Source organism: Myotis myotis, unplaced genomic scaffold (genome assembly GCF_014108235.1).
Source record: "Myotis myotis isolate mMyoMyo1 unplaced genomic scaffold, mMyoMyo1.p scaffold_m19_p_6, whole genome shotgun sequence".
In the NCBI taxonomy this organism is placed as follows: Eukaryota; Metazoa; Chordata; class Mammalia; order Chiroptera; family Vespertilionidae; genus Myotis; species Myotis myotis.
This window is the reverse complement of record NW_023416368.1, coordinates 64,632,612-64,652,687: the sequence shown is the minus strand read 5'-3', so window position 1 is coordinate 64,652,687 and position 20,076 is coordinate 64,632,612. Positions and strand designations below refer to the sequence as shown.

The 20,076-nt window shown below is 43.5% G+C and overlaps 1 protein-coding gene across 2 annotated transcripts in view; it reads left to right on the top strand.

Annotated features, from left to right (window-relative positions):
* The first annotated feature begins 19,176 nt into the window (after positions 1-19,176).
* Positions 19,177-20,076, top strand: part of FNIP2 (folliculin interacting protein 2) — a 131,041-nt gene continuing 130,141 nt past the window's right edge. Inside the window, exon 1 of one of the 2 annotated variants that reach the window (XM_036315295.1) lies at positions 19,177-19,592. In XM_036315295.1, the coding sequence (XP_036171188.1) occupies positions 19,480-19,592 (113 nt within the window). In that variant the 5' untranslated portion in view covers positions 19,177-19,479. The remainder of the gene's footprint in view (positions 19,593-20,076) is intronic. The other variant, XM_036315298.1, reaches the window with a different exon arrangement.

Here is a 20,076-nt window from a genome sequence, read left to right as displayed (position 1 = left end):
GTTATAAGTATCTGCATACAGATGTCAATTTGTTCATTTACAAGTACATCTGTAATCAATTCCAGGTAGAGGAAGTGCTGGTCAGAGGTTTATATGTGCATTTGTAATTCTGGTAGATAGTACCAAACTGTTTTTTTGTGGTGGTTATACCAGTTTACACTCCCCTAGACAATGTATGAGAGTACCTATCTCCACCATACTCTCACCACCAAATGTAATATTAAACTTTTTGACCTTTGCCAGTCAGATGGAGGGGGAGTGCCTTATTTGTGCTTTAAATTTATTTTTTTTATAAACAGTATAACAGTAAATGCTGTTAATATCATTTATATATGAACAAATTAAGGTTTATAAAAGTTAGATTAATTGCTCAAAGTCATTCAGATAAAAGGTGAAAGAATCAAGATTAAACTCACCCTTTCTGCATCTTGAATAGGGGTTTCCCTATTTTGTTATACTAGAGCAGTGGTTCTCAACCTTCCTAATGCCGCGACCCTTTAATACAGTTGCTCATGTTGTGGTGACCCCCAATTTCATTGTTACAAATTGAACATAATTAAAGCATAGTGATTAATCACAAAAACAATATGTAATTATATATGTGTTTTCCGATGGTCTTAGGCGACTCCTGTGAAAGGGTCGTTCAACCCCCAAAGGGGTCGCGACCCACAGGTTGAGAACTGCTGTACTAGAGGCCCAGTGCATGAATTCATGCACGGGGGGAGAGGGGGATTCCTCAGCCCGGCCTGCTCCCTCTCCAATCCGGGACTCCTTGGAGATGTCCAACTGCCAATAAGTATCAGGCCTAAATCAGCAGTCGGACATCCCTCTTGCAATCCGGGACCACTGGCTCCTAACTGCTCACCTGCCTGCCTGCCTGATCGCCCCTAACTGCCCTCCCCTGCTGCCTGATTGCTCCTAACTGCCCTCCCCGTCTGCCTGATTGCCCCTAACTGCCCTCCCTTGCCGGCCTATTCACACCTAACTGCCTCTGCCTCTGCCCCCATCACTGTGGCTTTGTCCAGAAGGAAGGCAGGATGACCAAAAGATGTCTGGTCGACCCGGTCTAGTTAGCATATTACCCTTTTATTAGTATAGATATTGTTTCCATTAAGGAACACAGCCAAATAACCTTAAAACTTAACTTGTATTTTTCATAATTATTTTTGACAATTCAGAACTTAATTCAAAAGGTATAGCCAAATTTTTCAGTATCTTACTGGCAGCATTATCATATGATTATCAGTGAACAATAGATGTGTGTCCTAGTTTAAAAAGCATCCTAGTCAATAATGCCAGGTGAACCAGCTTTCATGGCCTGCTATGACATCACCAGTTCTGAAAAGTTTCATCCCATTCCCAAAACATTGGCCCTCATAATCCACGCCCAGTGGCCTGGTTTCCCAGCTAGTTGATCACAGAGGGATAAATTTATACTAATTAAAATATAATCCAGTAAGCCTAGAATGCTGATGTCACAGTAACATGCTTGAAATCAAAAAAAAGATAACATGAGAATTACAATAGCACTCTTCTTCTCCATCATTCAAAGTAATTTGAAAATATTAAGTTCTGGTCTTCCTCACATGTTAATGGAGTAAATCTGTAAAACAAACAACTAAAAACCATGTGACTATTCCCTGCCACCCTTGACATTAGTTCCTGGGTGGAGGAACTAAGTGCATAAGAAGCACGTGCTCACAACATTTTAGGCTACAATTTGGCAACATTAGATATGCATGGGTGTGGACTTTCTGCATGTTACAGGTTTGACTTGTTTGCAGCTCTCAGTGGGGTGTTTGAGGTCTCTGCCAGCCAGGTGAGGTTTCACAAGAGAAAGCACTATTACATCAACCTAAGCTCACACTATTAAAAGTCTTCCTAAAAATCTCCCAGGCAGCACTTCATGTCAGTGCAGAAAACAAAGCGTTCAATAAATGGTGTTGGGACAAACGGGTGGCCATCTGGAAAAACAATAAATTGGAAGTACTAATATGTCCCACATCTTGTTCCAAAATGAATTTCAGATGGGCAAAAGATTTAAATGGTAAAAGGAAAAAAAAAGGGTGATAAAAATTATCTCAGATGAGAGAAGGCTTTTTATAGTATGACACAATAGAACCCATAAAAGAAAATATTGATGAATTCGACTTCCAATTTTTAAAAATTCTACATAGAGAAGTCTATCATAAAGTCAAAGACAAATGAGAAGTGGAAAAATTTATTCCAACTCATATCACAGACCAACTATTCATTTACATAATATACAAAGAGTCTCTACAAATAAGAAAAAGACCAACATGTTTTTAAAAAGTGGACAAAGGGATATGCGTTTATAGTTTTGAGAAATGAAAATACAAATGCCTCTTAAACTAATGGTCAAAACTCCCTCATAAGAGAAGAAATGCAAATTAAAAATACACTGTGGGAGATTAAAAATGGCGGCAGGGTAAGTGGATGCCAGGAACAAACCGATATTACAACTAAAATACAGAAAAACTTCCTGAATAATCAATGGAAAACTCGCAGGAGAGAACCCTGACACCAGAGGACCGAAAGTGGAGACCACATAGAGACTGATGTTTTAACAAATATATTCTGGATATGAAAAAAGAATACACAGTGATTGTCAAAAATGAAAAAGTTAATGACCTGAATTGGCAAGGCTATGGGGAAAACTTATATGTTCATACATTATTGGTGAAAGTAATTTGTTAATATTTATTAAAAACAAGTACTGAAACTCTTTGACCCATCAATTCTACTTCTAGGGGAATGTAATCATAAAGAGGGTACTCAGGAAAGCACTCACTGAGAAGACAACACCTGAAGGATGTGAGGGGGTGAGCCATTTTGATATCCCAGGAAGAACACCATATGCTAAGGTGGGTTTAAAGACCAAAAGTCAAATGATAGAAACTGCTAGCAAAGTAGCTAGTGTGACCAGAGTGGAATAAGGGGGAAGGGGAGGGGAATATTGGGAGGAATGTCAGAAAAGTATTGGTGGGCAGGACATGTGGGGGTCTCACAGGTCAGTTAAGGACTTCAGCTTTCCTCTAAGGAATTGGGGAAACCACTGGAATATTTTGAGCAGAGGACCTGATGTGACCTACAATTTTAAAAGAGCACTCTAGCTGCTGTAATAAGAACAAGGGAATGTGTCAAAGAGCAGTGAGGAGGCTATGGTATGAGGCAAGAAATGACAATAGATTGAATCAAGATAACAGTAGAGGCAGTGATAAGTGACCAGGTTGTGGTACACTTTGAAGGTAGGGTTGCCCAGATTTGCTGACAGACTCTATTTGGGGTAGAAAGAAAGAGTGTAGAATGAGTCTCAGATTTTTGAATGAAAAACTGGAAAGTTGAAAGAAGTCTAAGTAGCAGATTGGAAGGAGGTCAGGTGTCAAATTATGGACATGATCCAGTTGTGATGCTTGTTAGACATTCAAATGCATATATCAAATAAGCAGTTGATTGTATGAATTCGGGTTTTTCGGGAGAAATCCAGGCTGAAGCTATATATTAGGTAGCCAGCATGTAGAAAGTGATCATTGAAATCTGAGGACTGGGTGAGATCACCAATGGAATTAGTGCAGATGGAGAAAAGAATCAAGAAATTATCCTACAGCACTCCAACATTTAGAGGCAGGAACTATAAAGAGGAATCAGTAAAAGGGACTGAGAGAAAGCAACCAGTGAGGTAAAAGTAAAACCACAGAAGTGTGTCCTGGAAGCCAAATAAAGCAAACACACTAAGGAGGAAGAAGTGATCAAATCAAATACTGTTGATGGATCACAACAGAAGCTGGCTGAGGATGGTCCATTAGATCTAGCGATGTGGGTCATTAATGAACTTGACAACACACAGATTTTGAGTAGTAGTAGGGTGAATTCATGACTAGACTGGATTCAAGAAAGCAGAGAATTGCCCTGGCCAGATTGCTCTGTTGGTTGGAACATCATCCCATACACCAAAAAGTTACAGGTTCAATTCCCAGTCAGGGCACATACCTGGGTTGTGGGTTCAATTTCTGGTTGGCATGCATCTGGGAGGCAAACGAACAATGTTTATTTCACATCAGTGTTTCTCTCACCCTTCCACTCTCTCTAAAAATCAATTGAAAAACATATCCTTGGGTGAGGATTTAAAAAGAAAGAGAGGGAGGAAGGGGGGAGGGAGGGAGGGAAGGAGGAAAAGGAAAGGAAGGGGAGGAAGGAAGGAAGGAAGGGAAGAAAGAAGGAAGGGAAGGGAAGGAAATAGAGCCTCAAAATATAACTACCAACTTATAGGAACTATAGGAGAGAGAGGAACATGCTAGCTAGACAAAACCATGAGGACTTAAAGGACATATGTGTTTAGAGCCTGATTTAGGCAAATCTATTATAAAAAGACTAGAGGCCTGGTGCACGAAAATCATGCATGGGTAGGGTCCCTAGGCCTGGCAGGCAATCAGGGCCAATTGGGGACTTCCTTCCCCCGGCTGCTGGCTGCCGTCTGGGGCCTTCCTTTGTTCTGTGCTTCCCCCTGGTGGTCAGCACACATCATAGCAAGCAGTTGAACTCCCTGTGACTCAAATTTCTAAAGGCACAATTTGCATATTAGCCTTTTATTATATAGGATGTTTTTGAGACAATCTAGGAAATTTAACCCGATTATGTATTTAGATTTGGATATGATATTGGTGTTGTGTCTGCCATTTTTTAGTCCTTAACTGTCAGAGATGTATACTGGAATATTTATAGACTAGAGGCTGGTGCATGAAATTTGTACATGGGTAGGGTCCCTAGGCCTGGCTAGTGGTCAGGGCCAATCTGTGGGGCAACTGGTGGGGTGGTCAGGGGGGCCCCTGCTGGCATCTGCCTTTGTCAGCCTGGCACTGCCCACTCACCAGCCCTGCCCACTGGCCCCGCCCCCTGCTGCTGCTGCAGATCTCCTCCCTCTGCGGGCGACAGGTGGGGCAATTGGGGGGCTCCCACTGGCACCTGCCTTGGCTGACCTTGGGCCTGCGGGCTGAGGGCAACTCCTGCGTTGAGCGTCTGCCCCTGGTAGTTACTGTGTGTTGTAGCAATGGTTGTTCCGCTGTTCGGTCGATTTGCATATTATGCTTTTATTATTTAGGATGAGATATGATGTCTAGGATTTGCTTTAAAATACTCCAGAAAATTTAGGGAAGGAGGGTTGATGAAGTAAGATTGACAAAATGTTTATCATCATTACCTGACAAAGCAATCACCCCAATTAAAAAAAAAATGTTTATAATTGTAATTGGGTAATGATGTATGAAGGTTCATTATTCTGCCTCTCTACCTTTGTGCATGCTTGGCATTTTTCAAAATAATTTTTCAAAATAAGACAAAATCTAGTTTCAAGAAAGAGATATCTCAGGCTTTTTGCTATGAACATGAACAGAGATCAAGGGATGGCCAGAAGCATATTTGTATGCTCTGAGAAAGATGGGGCAGAGAGAGAAAATTTGATGATGTGGAGGAGAAGGGAGAATCGTAGGGGCAAAGTCTTTGAATAAGAAGAGATGAGATCTGGTACAAATGTGGGAGTGTTGGTCTTAAATAGGAGTATAGACAGTTGACCCATAGTAATAGAGGGGAGATAAGACAGAGAAGGTGGGCATACATGGGAGAGGATAGGGAGATAAGAAGATAGGAGCTTGTGGAAATTTTCTTTTGAAGCCTTCAATTCCCTGAATAAAATCGAATGCAGGATTATCAGGTAAGAGTGAGGACCGGGGCAGTGCTGGAGGTTTGAGTGTGAAAGGGGTAGAATAGTTTGGGAACGTAGAAGAGTGCATGTACAGGGAGATATGGTATCTCTGCAATGCCAATTACCAGGCAGCATTAAAAGCCTGATGGAATTCAGTGGCCAACGAATTTAACGTGAGTCTGACCAGCAAGAGTTATTCTCTGGCCAGATTCCATGAATCAGTGCAGGTAAAAAAGAGGTGGAGTTTTACCAGGGTTGTGATTTTGCCAGGTGAGAATTCAGAAGTGTGAGAGCACCCAGGAGTTGAGAATTGCGTTACTGACAATAGAGTTAGATTGCTGTAACAATGCAACTCAATGTTAATTCTGTGACTTAAAGGGGATTATTTAGGTTTCAAAGCAACAGGCAGAAGTGACCATTCCAGGTTGTTGGGTCTCAGCTTCAAATGATCATTTAGGGAATGAAAGGGCCTTCTGTCTTGTTTCTCTTTGGTGACCTGGGGCTTTTTTCTCCTCTAAATCATAGAAACCGGGTAGCAGGCACATCTTCTACTAGTTATCAGGAGGGGATATGGTTTGTGGCTACAGTTAAACGTAAGGAAGTCCAGGAAATGCAGTGTGTATGGTCAGCTATGTGCATGGCTACAGTTCTACCATTTTGAAGAAAGATGAGTGAATTTTAGTAGACAACTAGAACTCTGCAAGGCAGTGAGCACAGTAACTGGCCAAAGGATAGATGCTAAGTAGCAAGGAATGAGAGGATCTGAGGAGCCTGAGGCGTACCCAAAAGGTGGTAGAGTCAAGGGACTGTAGCTCTTGGTGGAACGGAAGAGCCGTTGGGGTCGGGGCACCAGAGGAGATAGTGGTGGTACCAAAGGTATACTTGACATTGAGAATTTCAAGGAGTTGCTGATAAAAATTATGTCAAAAGTCTAGCGTATGGTTTCGGAGTGAGTGACTGAGATAGGGCAGGAGGCAAAATCATAGGGAAGAAAAGAGATGGAGGAAGTGAGGTCTGGGTGTTTGAAGGCTGACCCAGATGGATATTGAAATTAACTTAGAATCGTGGTAGGAGTTCAGTTGGAGAAAGTGACCATGAGCCAACTGCTAACATCTTCGAGACGTGAGGGCAAATGACAGTGAGGGGTAGTAGGTGGTAAATCTGATGAAGAGAGATTCAAAGCTGGGGATTTGGTGCAGGAGGAGTTTGAAAGTGGCCGTGAGGAGCAAGGAGAACCCTCACTGCATCCCCAAGCCTGACTGTCATAGGGGATGGAGAGAATGGCCACCACTAGAGAGAGAGCTACAGGGGAAGTGGTAATCTTGCAGAGATTCAGGTTTCAGCTGGAGCTAGACAGCGAAGAGGACCCTCATAGAGCAGGTTGAGAGTGTGTAGGGATTTTGTTGCTGACTGACTAGGCATTACAGTGAGCACAGGAATGTTTTAGGAGTAGGGAAGGCGTGAGAGGGAATGAGATTACAGTCACATGGGATTGGAGTAAATGACATGGAACATGACCTGGGAGTCCACTGGCTTCTCGTGTTGATGTAACCAGAGATAAAGGGCTAATGTGATTATACTGATGGTTTCAGGGTATGTCATGTTGGTCAGGCTCTAAGTGTCTGTGCAGGGAGTGGGGACTCCTCTTTGCTCCTACTAGTGCACACAAAGGGTGGGGAAGGTGCTGTCTCAATTCTAGCACAGAGTAAGAAAACAGCTGTCATTTGTAAAGGACTTCCCCATCTTGAGGGGAAGGTCAGGACTGTCCTTGGACTTCCTGGTTTATAAAGATTCTGATGTTTTTTGTGGCTTCTCCCTGGCCTCACTTTGGGACCACGCCACTTTGGGAAGCCTGTAGGACAAGCAGCAACAAGATCAGTTCTTTCCCCACACTCCCCGGGCTGTGTTCATTAAGTTGTCACATGAGTCTCACTTCAGGGGAAATTCCTGTCAGAACGAATTCCTGCTCTGGGAGAAGTCTTTCTTCCTCTGTCAGCCTCTGCCTTCAGAGCACAGTGGGTCTGTCATCTGCAGGTGCAGCCTCTCTAGTGCCTCAAGACTGTGCCCCTCCCTGCCACACACGCAGAATGCAGGGCCTCCTCCACAGTATCTGCTGGCTTCCTTGTGCCTGTCTGCCGGGGTGGTGGGTAGGGAGAGAGGCTGGGGCAGTCTGCAATGATGATATTCCTCTAGGCAGTAGACTCAATGTGAGGGGATGAAGTGAGGCAGAATATACAGAGGGCTCCACTCAAAAATGCCTTCACCATCTAATGCCAGTTAGCCTTTGAGTTGAACGTGTTCATTATTTAAAAAACCAATGAAATCTGTCACATTTAGGCAGCAGACATCCTTTTTAAAAGAAAAGTTTAAATTATCCTTGATAGCCAATGAAAGTAGGGTTTCAGGGACCCTCAAAGGTAGAAAAACGTGGGCATTTTTCTCAACGTCTGAGGAAATCAGAAGCTTATATTGCTCTCGTCTGGATCCCAGAATGAATCTGCACTGGGAGAATTAGTCTAACATCCAGGTTATTTGTTTCTTCAGTTAAAAAAAAATCAAGCAACTTGTCAAATCTGCCTTTATCTTCCATTTTTAAGGAATTCTACTTCTTTTGAATCCTTTTCTGGCATATCCTTCCGAGTCTTCCTGTTGCATTTCTATCTTATGAATCAAGCCTTTCACTGATTTATTTATTCAACAATTCTTTCTTTCCTTAGCAGCCACTCTAGCATAGCTTTACTCTAGGCACTTAGGAGGTGATAAGGGCAATTCATTCCCAGTCCTGAAAGAGTTTACAATCTATTGGGAGTGGCAAGAGAAAAAGAAAGAGAAAGGAAAGAAAGCACATTAACTTTTTCAAGACACTATATTTATATTTGGTACATTGCAGTAGTAATGCACAGGTATCACCTTGGTAGTGTACTGAGCAATGTGCTGAAAATTTAGCCTGTGCTTTCTAGTCTATATGATTAATGAGTTTTATAAAGTGCTTAACTCACTATAACAACCATTAGCACTGCTTTTGGCCTTAAATAATTAATGGAAGAAAGGAAGGAAGGCAGATATAGATCAGCAATTTTTAAAAATTTTGGGGTTTGGGCAACATAGAGAATTTTAAAATTATGGACTCACTTCCAAAAAAACTGCACATTTGTACAATACCTTGTATATAATTTCAGGGGATCTGAGTGATGTTTCTCAAAGTATTGTCCCTGAGCCATCTGCACCCAAATTTCTTGAGGTTCTTGTTAAAAGTTAAGATCCCTGAGTCCCACTGTAGACTTACTGGATTGCAAACTCACAGGATGAAGCCTAGAAATAAGACTTTTAACAATGTCCACAGGCAAGACTATTTAAAAATAAACTTTTTTAATCAAAGGAAACCCCCCCCCCACACACACACACATTCATTCTATCATTTTAAAAGTCCTAAAAGGTTTATAATAAAAACCAGCAGTCTCCTACTCCACCCTTTCCCACACTCAGTCCCAGCCCTACAGGTTATCACCCTCAACTTTTCTAGCTAGTTGACTGATATTTCCCTCCTTAGTTATATGCTTATATCACTGTTTCTTTTTTAAACATATATTTTTATTGATTTCAGAGAGGAAGGGAGGGATGGAGAGAGGGAGGGAGGGGGAGAAAGTGGGGGGGGGGGAGAGACATCATTGATGGGAGAGAATCATTAATCGTCTGCCTCCTACATGCCCTACACTGGGGATCGAGCTCGAAACCTGGTATATCACTGTTTCTTGATTTGACTGTATTTGTCCTTGTCTATTGACTCCCTGCCATTGTGAATAAATACTAGAATATTTTGCTCCCCTACCCCAGCTCCACTTTTCTTCTCCCGTTCTCCAGTATAGTTACATATAACTTCTTGTTAAATCAAGAGTCAGTGTTACATTATTGAGACTATATAAATATTGTTCATTGAGCCAAAAAAATAAGTTCAGAAGAAGTGTCATGTGGGGAATTTTTTAAAGTGAGAAGGAAGTATCAGAGCAACACTTTTGCATTTAATTTGTTCAAAAAAACCCATAAAAACCCAGTATCTAGTGCCTATTTTCTCACAGAATCCAGAGTTGGAGATGCAAAAATTCATATCCTCTGTCCCATCCCAGTGTAAGAAAGAACCCATAGTCATGGGATAGTGGGTTCTCGAAAAGCACTCAGAAAATAGAGCTCTTGAGAAACCAAGATGGCAGCATAGGTTAACGCCAGAGATTGCTGCCTCGAACAACCACTTCAAAAAACAACTAAAAGACGGAACGGACATCATCCAGAACCACAGGAAGGCGGGCTGAGTGGAAATCCTACAACTAGGAGGAAAGAGAATATCATACCCAGACTCAGAGGAGGCGCAGTGCTGAAGTGAAATACTCAGGTGCGGAGTGCACGCGGAGCGGGCTGGCGGCGGAGGGCGCGGTTGTTGTTTTCAATCGGGAGGGAGTTTCAGACTCTGAGCTCCAGATCCGGGCAAGTCTCTAGGGACCCAGACTCAAACGGGAGAAGCGGGACTCTCTGGCTTCTGTCGGAACTCGAAGGCAGCTTTCTCTCCGAGGTTTGCAGTGGTTGCTGGGACTCTGTGAGGCAGAGCCCCTAGGGACGGAACTGAGAGCAGCCATAACTGCTCGCTCCGGCCTGCCCTGTAGATGCCCGGGGACCTGCCCCGCCCAAGCCCTGCACAGAGGGCCGGATAGCCTCAGGCAAACGCTAGATTAGCACCGCCCTAGAGATCCAGCACAGAAGCTCTCCCACTGCAGACACAGCGGACTCTCATAGCCAGTGAGATCAAATCACCCCCGGTATTGCCGACAACAATCAAGGCTTAACTACAACAAGACTGCGCACAAAGACCACTAGGGGGTGCACCAAGAAAGCATAAAAAATGCAGAGACAAAGAAACAGGACAAAACTGTCAATGGAGGATATTGAGTTCAGAACCACACTTTTAAGGTCTCTTAAGAACTGTCTAGAAGCCGCCGATAAATGTAGTGAGATCCTCAAGAAATCTAATGAGACCCTCGATGTTATGATAAAGAACCAACTAGAAATTAAGCATACACGGACTGAAATAACGAATACTATACAGACTCCCAGCAGCAGACCAGAGGAACGCAAGAATCAAGTCAAAGATTTGAAATGCGAAGAAGCAAAAAAAAACCCAACCGGAAAAGCAAAATGAAAAAAGAATCCGAAAATACGAAGATAGTGTAAGGAGCCTCTGGGACAGCTTCAAGCGTATCAACATCAGAATTATAGGGGTGCCAGAAGATGAGAGAGAGAGCAAGATATTGAAAACCTATTTGAAGAAATAATGACAGAAAACTTCCCCCACCTGGTGAAAGAAATAGACTTACAGGTCCAGGAAGCGCAGAGAACCCCAAACAAAAGGAATCCAAAGAGGACCACACCAAGACACATCATAATTAAAATGACAAGAGCAAAAGACAAAGAGAGAATCTTAAAAGCAGCAAGAGAAAGAAACTCAGTTACCTACAAGGGAATACCCATACGACTGTCAGCTGATTTCTCAACAGAAACTTTGCAGGCCAGAAGGGAGTGGCAAGAAATATTCAAAGTGATGAATGCCAAGAACCTACAACCAAGATTACTTTATCCAGCAAAGCTATCATTCAGAATTGAAGGTCAGATAAGGAGCTTCACAGATCAGGAAAAGCTAAAGGAGTTCATCACCACCAAACCAGTATTATATGAAATGCTGAAAGGTATCCTTTAAGAAGAGGAAGAAGAAGAAAAAGGTAAAGATACAAATTATGAACAACAAACATGCATCTATCAACAAGTGAATCTAAGAATCAAGTGAATAAATAATCTGGTGATCATAATAGAATCAGGGACATAGGAAGGGAATGGACTGACTATTCTTGGGGGGGAAAGGGGGTGTGGGAGATGCGGGAAGAGACTGGACAAAAATCGTGCACCTATGGATGAGGACAGTGGGTGGGGAGTGAGGGTGGAGGGCGGGAACTGGGAGGAGGGGAGTTATGGGGGGGGGGAAAAGAGGAACAAATGTAATAATCTGAACAATAAAGATTTAATTAAAAAAAAAAGAAAATAGAGCTCTTGGCATTTTACAATTTATAAATTAATGTATGTCTAGCAGATTTCCTAGGTTATTTATGCAATAGTCATTTTTCCCACGCCCCTCTTCTCTGTGTGAGAACTCAGTTTTGTTCTGGTGACTACCCCTCCCTCACCCATGTGATTCAGAGAATATCTTTATTACTCAAAGCCAGTCATGGTGCACAATATTTCCCCTGTCAATAATTAAAAGCTGCAGAGAAAATCAGACACACGAGAAGAGACCACCCCCATCTTCTGTTGGACATTGTTGCCTCTGCATGTAATTCCAAGAACTGTGGTGACCATCTTGCCACTAGCCCGAAGAAGAATCTGACACTGAGAAAAGTAGAGCCAGGAGAAACCCAGAGAAGCAGAAGCAGAGCTCTAACACACAGTATCTGGACCCTGTCCTGTACCTTTAGATCTTTCATTTTAGGAGGGGAAATATCCCTTTGTTGTTTAAGCCCTTTTGGGTTGGAGCTTCTAATACTTGGAGCAAAAGGCATCCTAACAGATAGAGCATGCTTTATCTCAGGAAGAGGATTTTGTGTAAGGGGTTAATGAGAGAAAAAGCAAACAGTACTATTAAATATTAGGCGTACAAAAAGACAAAATGCACACCTGGGGCAGGATTCTCTGCAGAACCAGTTAGGTGATGTCAAGGCAAAAGTATTTCAAAGATAAGTCAGGAAATTAGGAACAAAAGTCTGAATCCCATGTATGATTAGTTTCCTAATGGGAACTTATAACTGGCTATCAGTGACCTCTTCTTCCTCCCAAAGTACATAAGTGGAAAAAGTTCACGAATTCTTGCTTATCTAGTGATTACTACAGAGAATTGTTTTGTGATGGTCTGCAGCTTACATGTAGTTAGGCACTATGAGTTTCATTCAACAAATATACATTGAAGAAGGTACCATGTGTTGGGCATATTAATCAACAAGTCAGACATAGTCCCTGACCTAAAGAACTATGTATATGTCTAGTAGGAAACAAGGGTGTTATACTAGTATGTGCATTTATCGGTTAGTTATAAATTATTATAAGTGCTTTAAAGGATTAGAAAGGATTGCTGTAACAGAAACACTGGAGGGAGGTGGGGTCTTTAAGAATGAAGATTGAAAGAGGCAGGCAGGCAGTGTGCGAGGAAGTGGCATTAAATTGAAAACTGAAAGATAAATAGGAGTTAATCAGACAAAAAGTTGTTGAACAGGGTGGGAGTATCCCTGGCAGAGGAGCCCTAGTAGAAATGAAAGCACACCAGTGGCTGGAGGATAGCAAATGAGTGGGAGTTGGGTGGGTTTGGAGAAGGGGCGGGGGAGGGCTCGAATCATAGAGAATTTCCTAGGCCAGGTTAAGAATGTTGGATTTTACTACGTGCAATAGAAAGCCACTGAAAAGTTTTAATCAAGGATGACTTAAAACAATTTACATTTTCAAAGGATCCCTATGGCAGTTGCACATAGAATAGATTGGAGATGAGGCTAGAAAGACACCAATTACCATTATTGCAGAAGTCCAGGCGGGAGATAACAGTGACTTGGACAAGGGTGGTGGCAATGGATAGGGAGATAAATGGATGTGAGAAATATTTTGGATGATGAAAGAAAGAAAAGTGTCAAGAATGGTTCCTGTTTTAAACAGATGTGTACAGGGAAGCATTATATACTGAGATGGGGAGAGGATAAAGGAAGCACATGTTGGAACAAGCTAAGGTCAAGAATTCAGTGTGGGATGCCTGTTGGATATCTAATTGGACACATCAAATAGATAGCTGGTTATACAAATCTAGGAGAAATAAAAGGCTAGGTGTCATAAACACATACTTAGCATTTAAAGTCACAAGAATGGACAGGTTTATCTAGGAAGTGGGAAAGTATGTATGAGAACAGTAGAGAGAGGAAAAAAGAAAACCTGAGGAAATTCATATTTTAAAGGCTGGGCAGAGGAAGAACCTCCAGAAGGGACTGAGGAAGTTGTTAAAACTAGGAGGTCTATAGTACCAATGAATGAGATTTTCCAAAAGGAGGAAGTGGTCAATTGTATTGATTGCAAAGACAAGAAAATATCCCCTAATTTCAATACCATGCAGGTCATTGATTACTATGGTGAGATTATGGAGTAAATTGAGTTCTATTGGTATATCAGAAAATCAATTCATAGTAGATTAACCCTTGTATCATCAGAATCCACTAGATTCAATTGTATTCTTTTTTGAGAGGTTATAACTATTTAAGAGGACAGACATTTCATGACTTTTATTCTCAGACTTTTATTTTTTGCAAAGAAAAAAGAGTAAATGTATTTTTTAAAACATGTAATAAAAACTCATTCTAGTTTTCAATTACCACATGAACGTATTGGACTCTTTCTTAACTTATGAAATCTTAGTGATAGTTTCCTCTAGATATCTAAACATTTTGCTATCTTATTATTCTAGGAATTATTTCAACATTATTCAACAATCATTCTAAACTATGCTAGAAAGACAAAACCAATAAGAAAACAGAAAAATTCAGGATCACCTAGAAGGTTGATCCAATACTAAAATAAATAACCACTATTACATCATCCTTCTATTATAATATGTTGCCCAGAGTACTGCAACATCTTTTAAGAAGGTATAAAAAAATCTGGAGCTATTATCTTTGTGGGATTTTTACTAAAGCTTTTATTAATTACTAATGAGAATCCAGAATTCATTTTCTTCCCATAATGGTAAAGAAAAAATTAATAGAGGAAAACACTTCAAAAGTATTCAAAAAATCAGAAGATAAATGCAAAAAGACTGACAGAAGCACTCTAGATATTAATGATAACAGTGAAATTTATTATTCAAGTGAAATTGTAGGTGATGAGTCTTTAGATGGTGATATTCTAGATAAACTTTCTCAAACTTAAGAATCAATGATTTAACAATTTATATCAAAAACAAAAGTGAAATATGGCTTCTTATTCAGTTAGCCATTCAACAGGAATGGCTTCATTATTCAATATTTTGAAACAAGAACCTGATCTGTCCTAAAAAGATGTGTATTTTGTCATCTTTTAGTATGTTTTGCATCAAGTATATTTGCTATAGTTTGTAAGTCAACAAATGCTAAAGGCAATGTATAAACAAAGGTGACTTGAAGTAAATGCATGAGGTGGAGATGAAAAAAATTCACTGAACTGCTAATTATGCCCCCACAGATATAATTGACCTATAACATTGTGTAAGTTTAAGTGTACAATGTGTTTGAATGGCTAATTATAACTGGTATTTATAAATCTAAAAATGAAAATATTTTTCAGTTAAGTACAGAAGATGGCTACCCTCTCTTCAACAAAATACAAGCCACCAAAGTTTTCAAAAGTATTGCTTTTGTTGACTCAAGTGCAAGAAGAAGTAAAAATACTAATAAGCTAGAACCATTAGAGATGTATTTGAAATCTGGAATCAGTATTTACAAGATAACTGTGTTCCTTGTTTATATATGTTAATTGGTCAATAGTTATAGTCAAAGGACATGACCTATTAGTGTAACTTTCCTTCAAATGTAGAAAAATCTATATACAGGCAGTCCTTGGGTTACGTAGGACTCGACGTACGTCATTTCATGGTTACGTCGCCATCTCCCATTTATTTATTTAAAAGAATGTTCCGTCATTTCGACGTCTGTACTTATGTGCTTTATGTTTTTTATTGTTTATTTACCACAAGTAAAGGTCAGGAATCATTAGCGTCCTTTTAAATTGTTTTTACTGTTTCACTTCATTTCACATGGAGCTGTGTATGTGCTCCATGTGAGTGACGTAGGTGCTTATGTAGGTGGGTTCCGACTTAAGGCGAAAATCACATTACGTCGAGCCGTAGGAATGGATCTCAGACGTAACCCAAGGACCTACTGTAATAAAAACCCAGTGGTTGTAACGCCGTAACCACCAAAGACCAGGAGGTCACAGGAGGTGCCTTGAGGCTGTGTCCTGCAGTGCTGGTGGAACCCCGTGGCTCACCGGGTCTAGGTCTCCCGCGATTTCGCATGCTGGGCCCCTAGTATAGAATAAAAATTGAGTTTGCTGTGTTTAAATTCTTATTAAAATTTATTTAAAAATTATTTTTCACTATTTCTTTAGACTTGTAAATGATTTGAAAAATGAGACAGCATAGAGGGACCTGGAGAGTATCATGCTAAGTGAAGTAAATTAGTCAAGAGAAAGACAAGTATCACATGTTCTCACTCATATGTAGGATCTAAGTAACAAAATAAACTGATGAACAGAGTGGACCCAGAGACATGGAAACATGGAACAGAGTACAGAATCTTAGAGGCAAGGAGGAGGAGGGTGGGTGCGTGGGAGTTAATTTACCAAAGATCTTGTATGCATATTTGCATAACCTATGGACGCAGAAGTACTGAAGGCCGGGTACTGAAGGCCTGGTGGGGGGGGGGGAGGACTGGAGGGGTTCAATGGGGGGGAAAAAGGGGGGCATATGTAATACTTTCAACAATAAAGAATTTTTTTTAAGTATGAAAAAATAGCCCTGGCCAGTGTGGCTCAGTTAGTTAGGTGTTATACTGTGCACTGAGAGGTCACTGGTTCGATTCCTGTTCAGGACACATGCCAGGTTGCAGACTCCATTCCTAGTTGAGAGCATAGAAAGCAGCAGATTGATGCTTCTCCCTCTCTCCCTCTCATTTTCCCTGTCTCTAAAGATCAATAAAAATCTTTTTAATAAGTATATGAAAAATAGAGCAGGTCCATTGGTGATGACTGTTTTCCCTGGTATATAAGATTAAACATAGGACTTATTTATCTCATTGAGGAGAGAAATCAGGATCCTTTCTTATCAACTTTTAGCTTTCAATAATAGAAATATCTCAAATGGGAAAGGTCGGTTTAGGGCAGAGGGATTGTGGATCAATAATGTTATCAAGGACACAGCTTGCTTCCACCTCTCTGTTATCTGCAATCTTGGTTTCATGCTCAGGCTAGTAGCAAGAGTGTTAGCATTACATGTAAACATCCAAAGGAAGAAAAAAAAAAAAAAAAGCACATTTCTCTTTAAGAGTGAGACAACTTTTCCCAGAATCACCCCTTCTCTTCCAGCTCCTTTCCCTCTAGCCTTCTTGGCTAGAATTGCCCCCACATGCTCATTCCTGAAGTAATACCTTGCGAAAGGAATAGGATTACACTCAGATAATTCAGACTAGAGGTTGCAGATAATGTCAGTTTATCCTAAGGCACGTTGGCCTGGGGGAGGTATGGACACCTGCACAAAACTGGCATTCTGTTAGGTAGAAGGGGCTAACAGAGAGGAGGTAGGCTACAGTGGCCTCAGCAGCTCTGTACAGGAGCAGCCAGCTGATATATTTTCTAAGATGCATGAGTGGGATGAGGTGAATGAAAGGTACGTCATTGGGAGATGAGCACAAGACCAGTGCTTCAGACTGGGACTATGATAAGTCTCAGGAATGAAGCAGTGACCAACGGATGACAGGCAAAGAAACAAACAAACACCAACCAAGGAAAGAAATGATGCAACTGGAGTGGGAGAGCTGTCTAGAGCTGGCTCCCAGAACCTTGCTGGTTAGGATTTTTCTGCACGTTTAGAACCCAGAACGAGAGCTGTGGGCAGAGCCAAGGTGAAGAAGAATGTGGTATTGAGAGGAAGCAAAGGGAGACAAGGGAGAGAGGGGAACCACCTGAGTTCCTTTTTTCTCCCCTAACAGAAGTCTGTTCTAAATGATTTCAAAGGCACACTCTCCCTTTAGAGTTGCCCAACCAGGACCAAAATTGAGGAGGACGGCTGGGGTAGGCTGTTTTTGTTATTGTCTCTGTTGGATGATCCTGCACACTTGGACCAAGCTGGAACTGAAACAGTCCTTGGAGGTGAGGAACAAGGGACACCATGTCAAAACCCTCTTCAGCATGCAGGTGCAAAAGCTTGATAGGCATATCAAGGGAATGCAGATTTCAGTTTGGAGAATAAAGAACTTTACTTTACTTATTCCAAGGATGGGGTAGGGGAGAGTAGTGTGTTGTTGGGACATAGGACCTGGGACCCCGTCTTAATAAAGTCACAACAGATTAGGCCAATACTTGCTTTACAGGATACTGACCAATACTGGCAGTCCTATGAAGTAGATGCTCCCAGTAAATAGATCAAAGTTGCAAATCAGAGTTCTGTGTGCATTTCATTGTGTAAAAGGAGGATTGCTCACCAGTCTGAGTACTTCACCCACCATTTTAAGAGTAAAATTCAGAAGGGAAAAAATGAGTTTTAATTTCCATCATCTTTCCCTTACCTTTGTGAAATGTCAGCACATCATCATTCACAGTTTCCTACCAATGCCCAAACCCCACACCATAAAAATTGATAATGCACATTAAAATAAGCCAAGAAGAGTTATTTTTTATTACTTATATTTACGGGAGTACATTTGTTTCTTTGCGTCTCCACGGGGGTCCTCCTCTGAACAAGTGAGAATCCAGGTGAGAAACTGTTCACTGCTGGTGAAGGAGCCAGCCGAGGCAGGGGCATCATCTTACTCACCTGATTCCCATTCCCCAGAAAAGCTGGGAGCTGACATGATAAGGCATCGATGGAGAAGCTGCTCTGAGTCTGGCATGGCCTTTCCCAGCACGGGCCCAAGTTCTCACGGAGACTGGGTGGGACTGGGCATTAAAGGGAACTCAAATATGATTCAAATGCAACACCTCCTTTCCCCCAAACCAAATCATATCTGCCGCCGACATCACATCATTACGCTCCTTGATTGTTAGGGAAAAAAGCATTCCTTTGTTATAAAACAGCCTCGGTTTCTAAATCTATGTAGTGAATTCCGTGTGTTCACTTTCACACGCAACTTTTTATGTAACTGGGGTAGGGTGGCCCAAGATGCCAAACAGAGCAAACAATTCAAATAAAAAGTTAAAAAATAAAATAAAAAATGAAAACCCGAGACATCTAATCTGGGGACGGCCGACACACGCCAGCGCCTCGGGGGCGGTGAGATTCAAGCTGAAACAGCAACGCCCCGCATCCCCCCGGCCCCCCAGCGCGCGCGGTCTGCAGCGAGCCCCGCACCTGCACGGAGCGCGGACCCCAGGGCAGCGGCTTTGTCTCCGAAGAACAAAGATCGCCCGGCGGCGCTCCCGCTGTTCGGAAAGAGCGACGCCGCCTCGGGAACCCCGGCGGCCACGGGAGCGGCGCCCCCGGAGCAGCCCACCCGGCGGCGCGGCGCCCGCCCCCGCCCGTCGGGCCCTTTAAGCGCCGCGCGCGCCGCCGCCCCCGCCCCCGCCCCCCGCGCGCCGCGAGCACGGGGCCGCCCGAGCCGGCCGCGCCTCCCGCCGGGGTTACGTGAGCCCGGGGCGGGCCACCGTCAGGCCAATGGCCGCCGCCGGGGTGGCCGAGCTCCTCCCGCGCCGCTGCCGCCGCCGCCGCCGCCGCGGTGGAATTGCGGGCTCCTCCCGCAGGAGATAACTGTCAGCGTGCGAGGCGGCGGCGGCAGCGGGCCGGCTCCGTCATATGACCGGCCGCCGGCGGCCCCGGCCCCGAGCAGAGTTCCTCCGCCGCGGCGGCCCCGCGCTCCCGCCGCCGCGATGGCCCCGCCGCCGCGGCCGCCGCCCCCGGCTGCGCGCTGAGCCGCCGGCCCCCGGAGCGCCCCGGCCGGAGCCGCAGCATCATGGCCCCGACCCTGCTCCAGAAGCTCTTCAACAAAAAGGGCAGCGGCGGCGGCGGCAGCTCGGCGGCGGCGTCCGCCCCGGGCCGGGCTCCCAAGGAAGGACCCGCCTTTAGGTGAGGGGGCGCCGAGGGCGAGGCTGGCACGGGACCGAGTTGGCGGCGGGGCCCGCGGGGGTGGGAGGAGAAGCGGACGGGCCGCCCGGGACGTCGCAGCCCACCGCCGGCGCGGGGTCCCGGGCTGGTCGTGGTGGATGCGTCGGATCCGAGTGTGGCCCCGAAACGGTGGTGACCACGAGGGTGGCCCCCCTGCCCTGTCTCTCTCCCTCATCCTCTCTCTCGCTCTCCCCACTCCTCGGGGTCCCTTCCTCCTTCCAGAGTTGTTCCTTGGGGTTCCCGGGCGTGCGCTGGCTCGGCCAGGGAGGTGGGGGGTTGGCCGGGCATTGGGGTGACTCTGCGGGCGCTGCAAAGCTGTGAGCTGTCATGTTGAGGGCAGCCCCAAACCTATTGTGTACGTGACCGTGTTTTGAAGTTGTGGAGGAGCAACAGTCACGAGAAAGGCGTCTTCCTGCTTGCTTGCTGCCCATGACAAGCTCGCAGA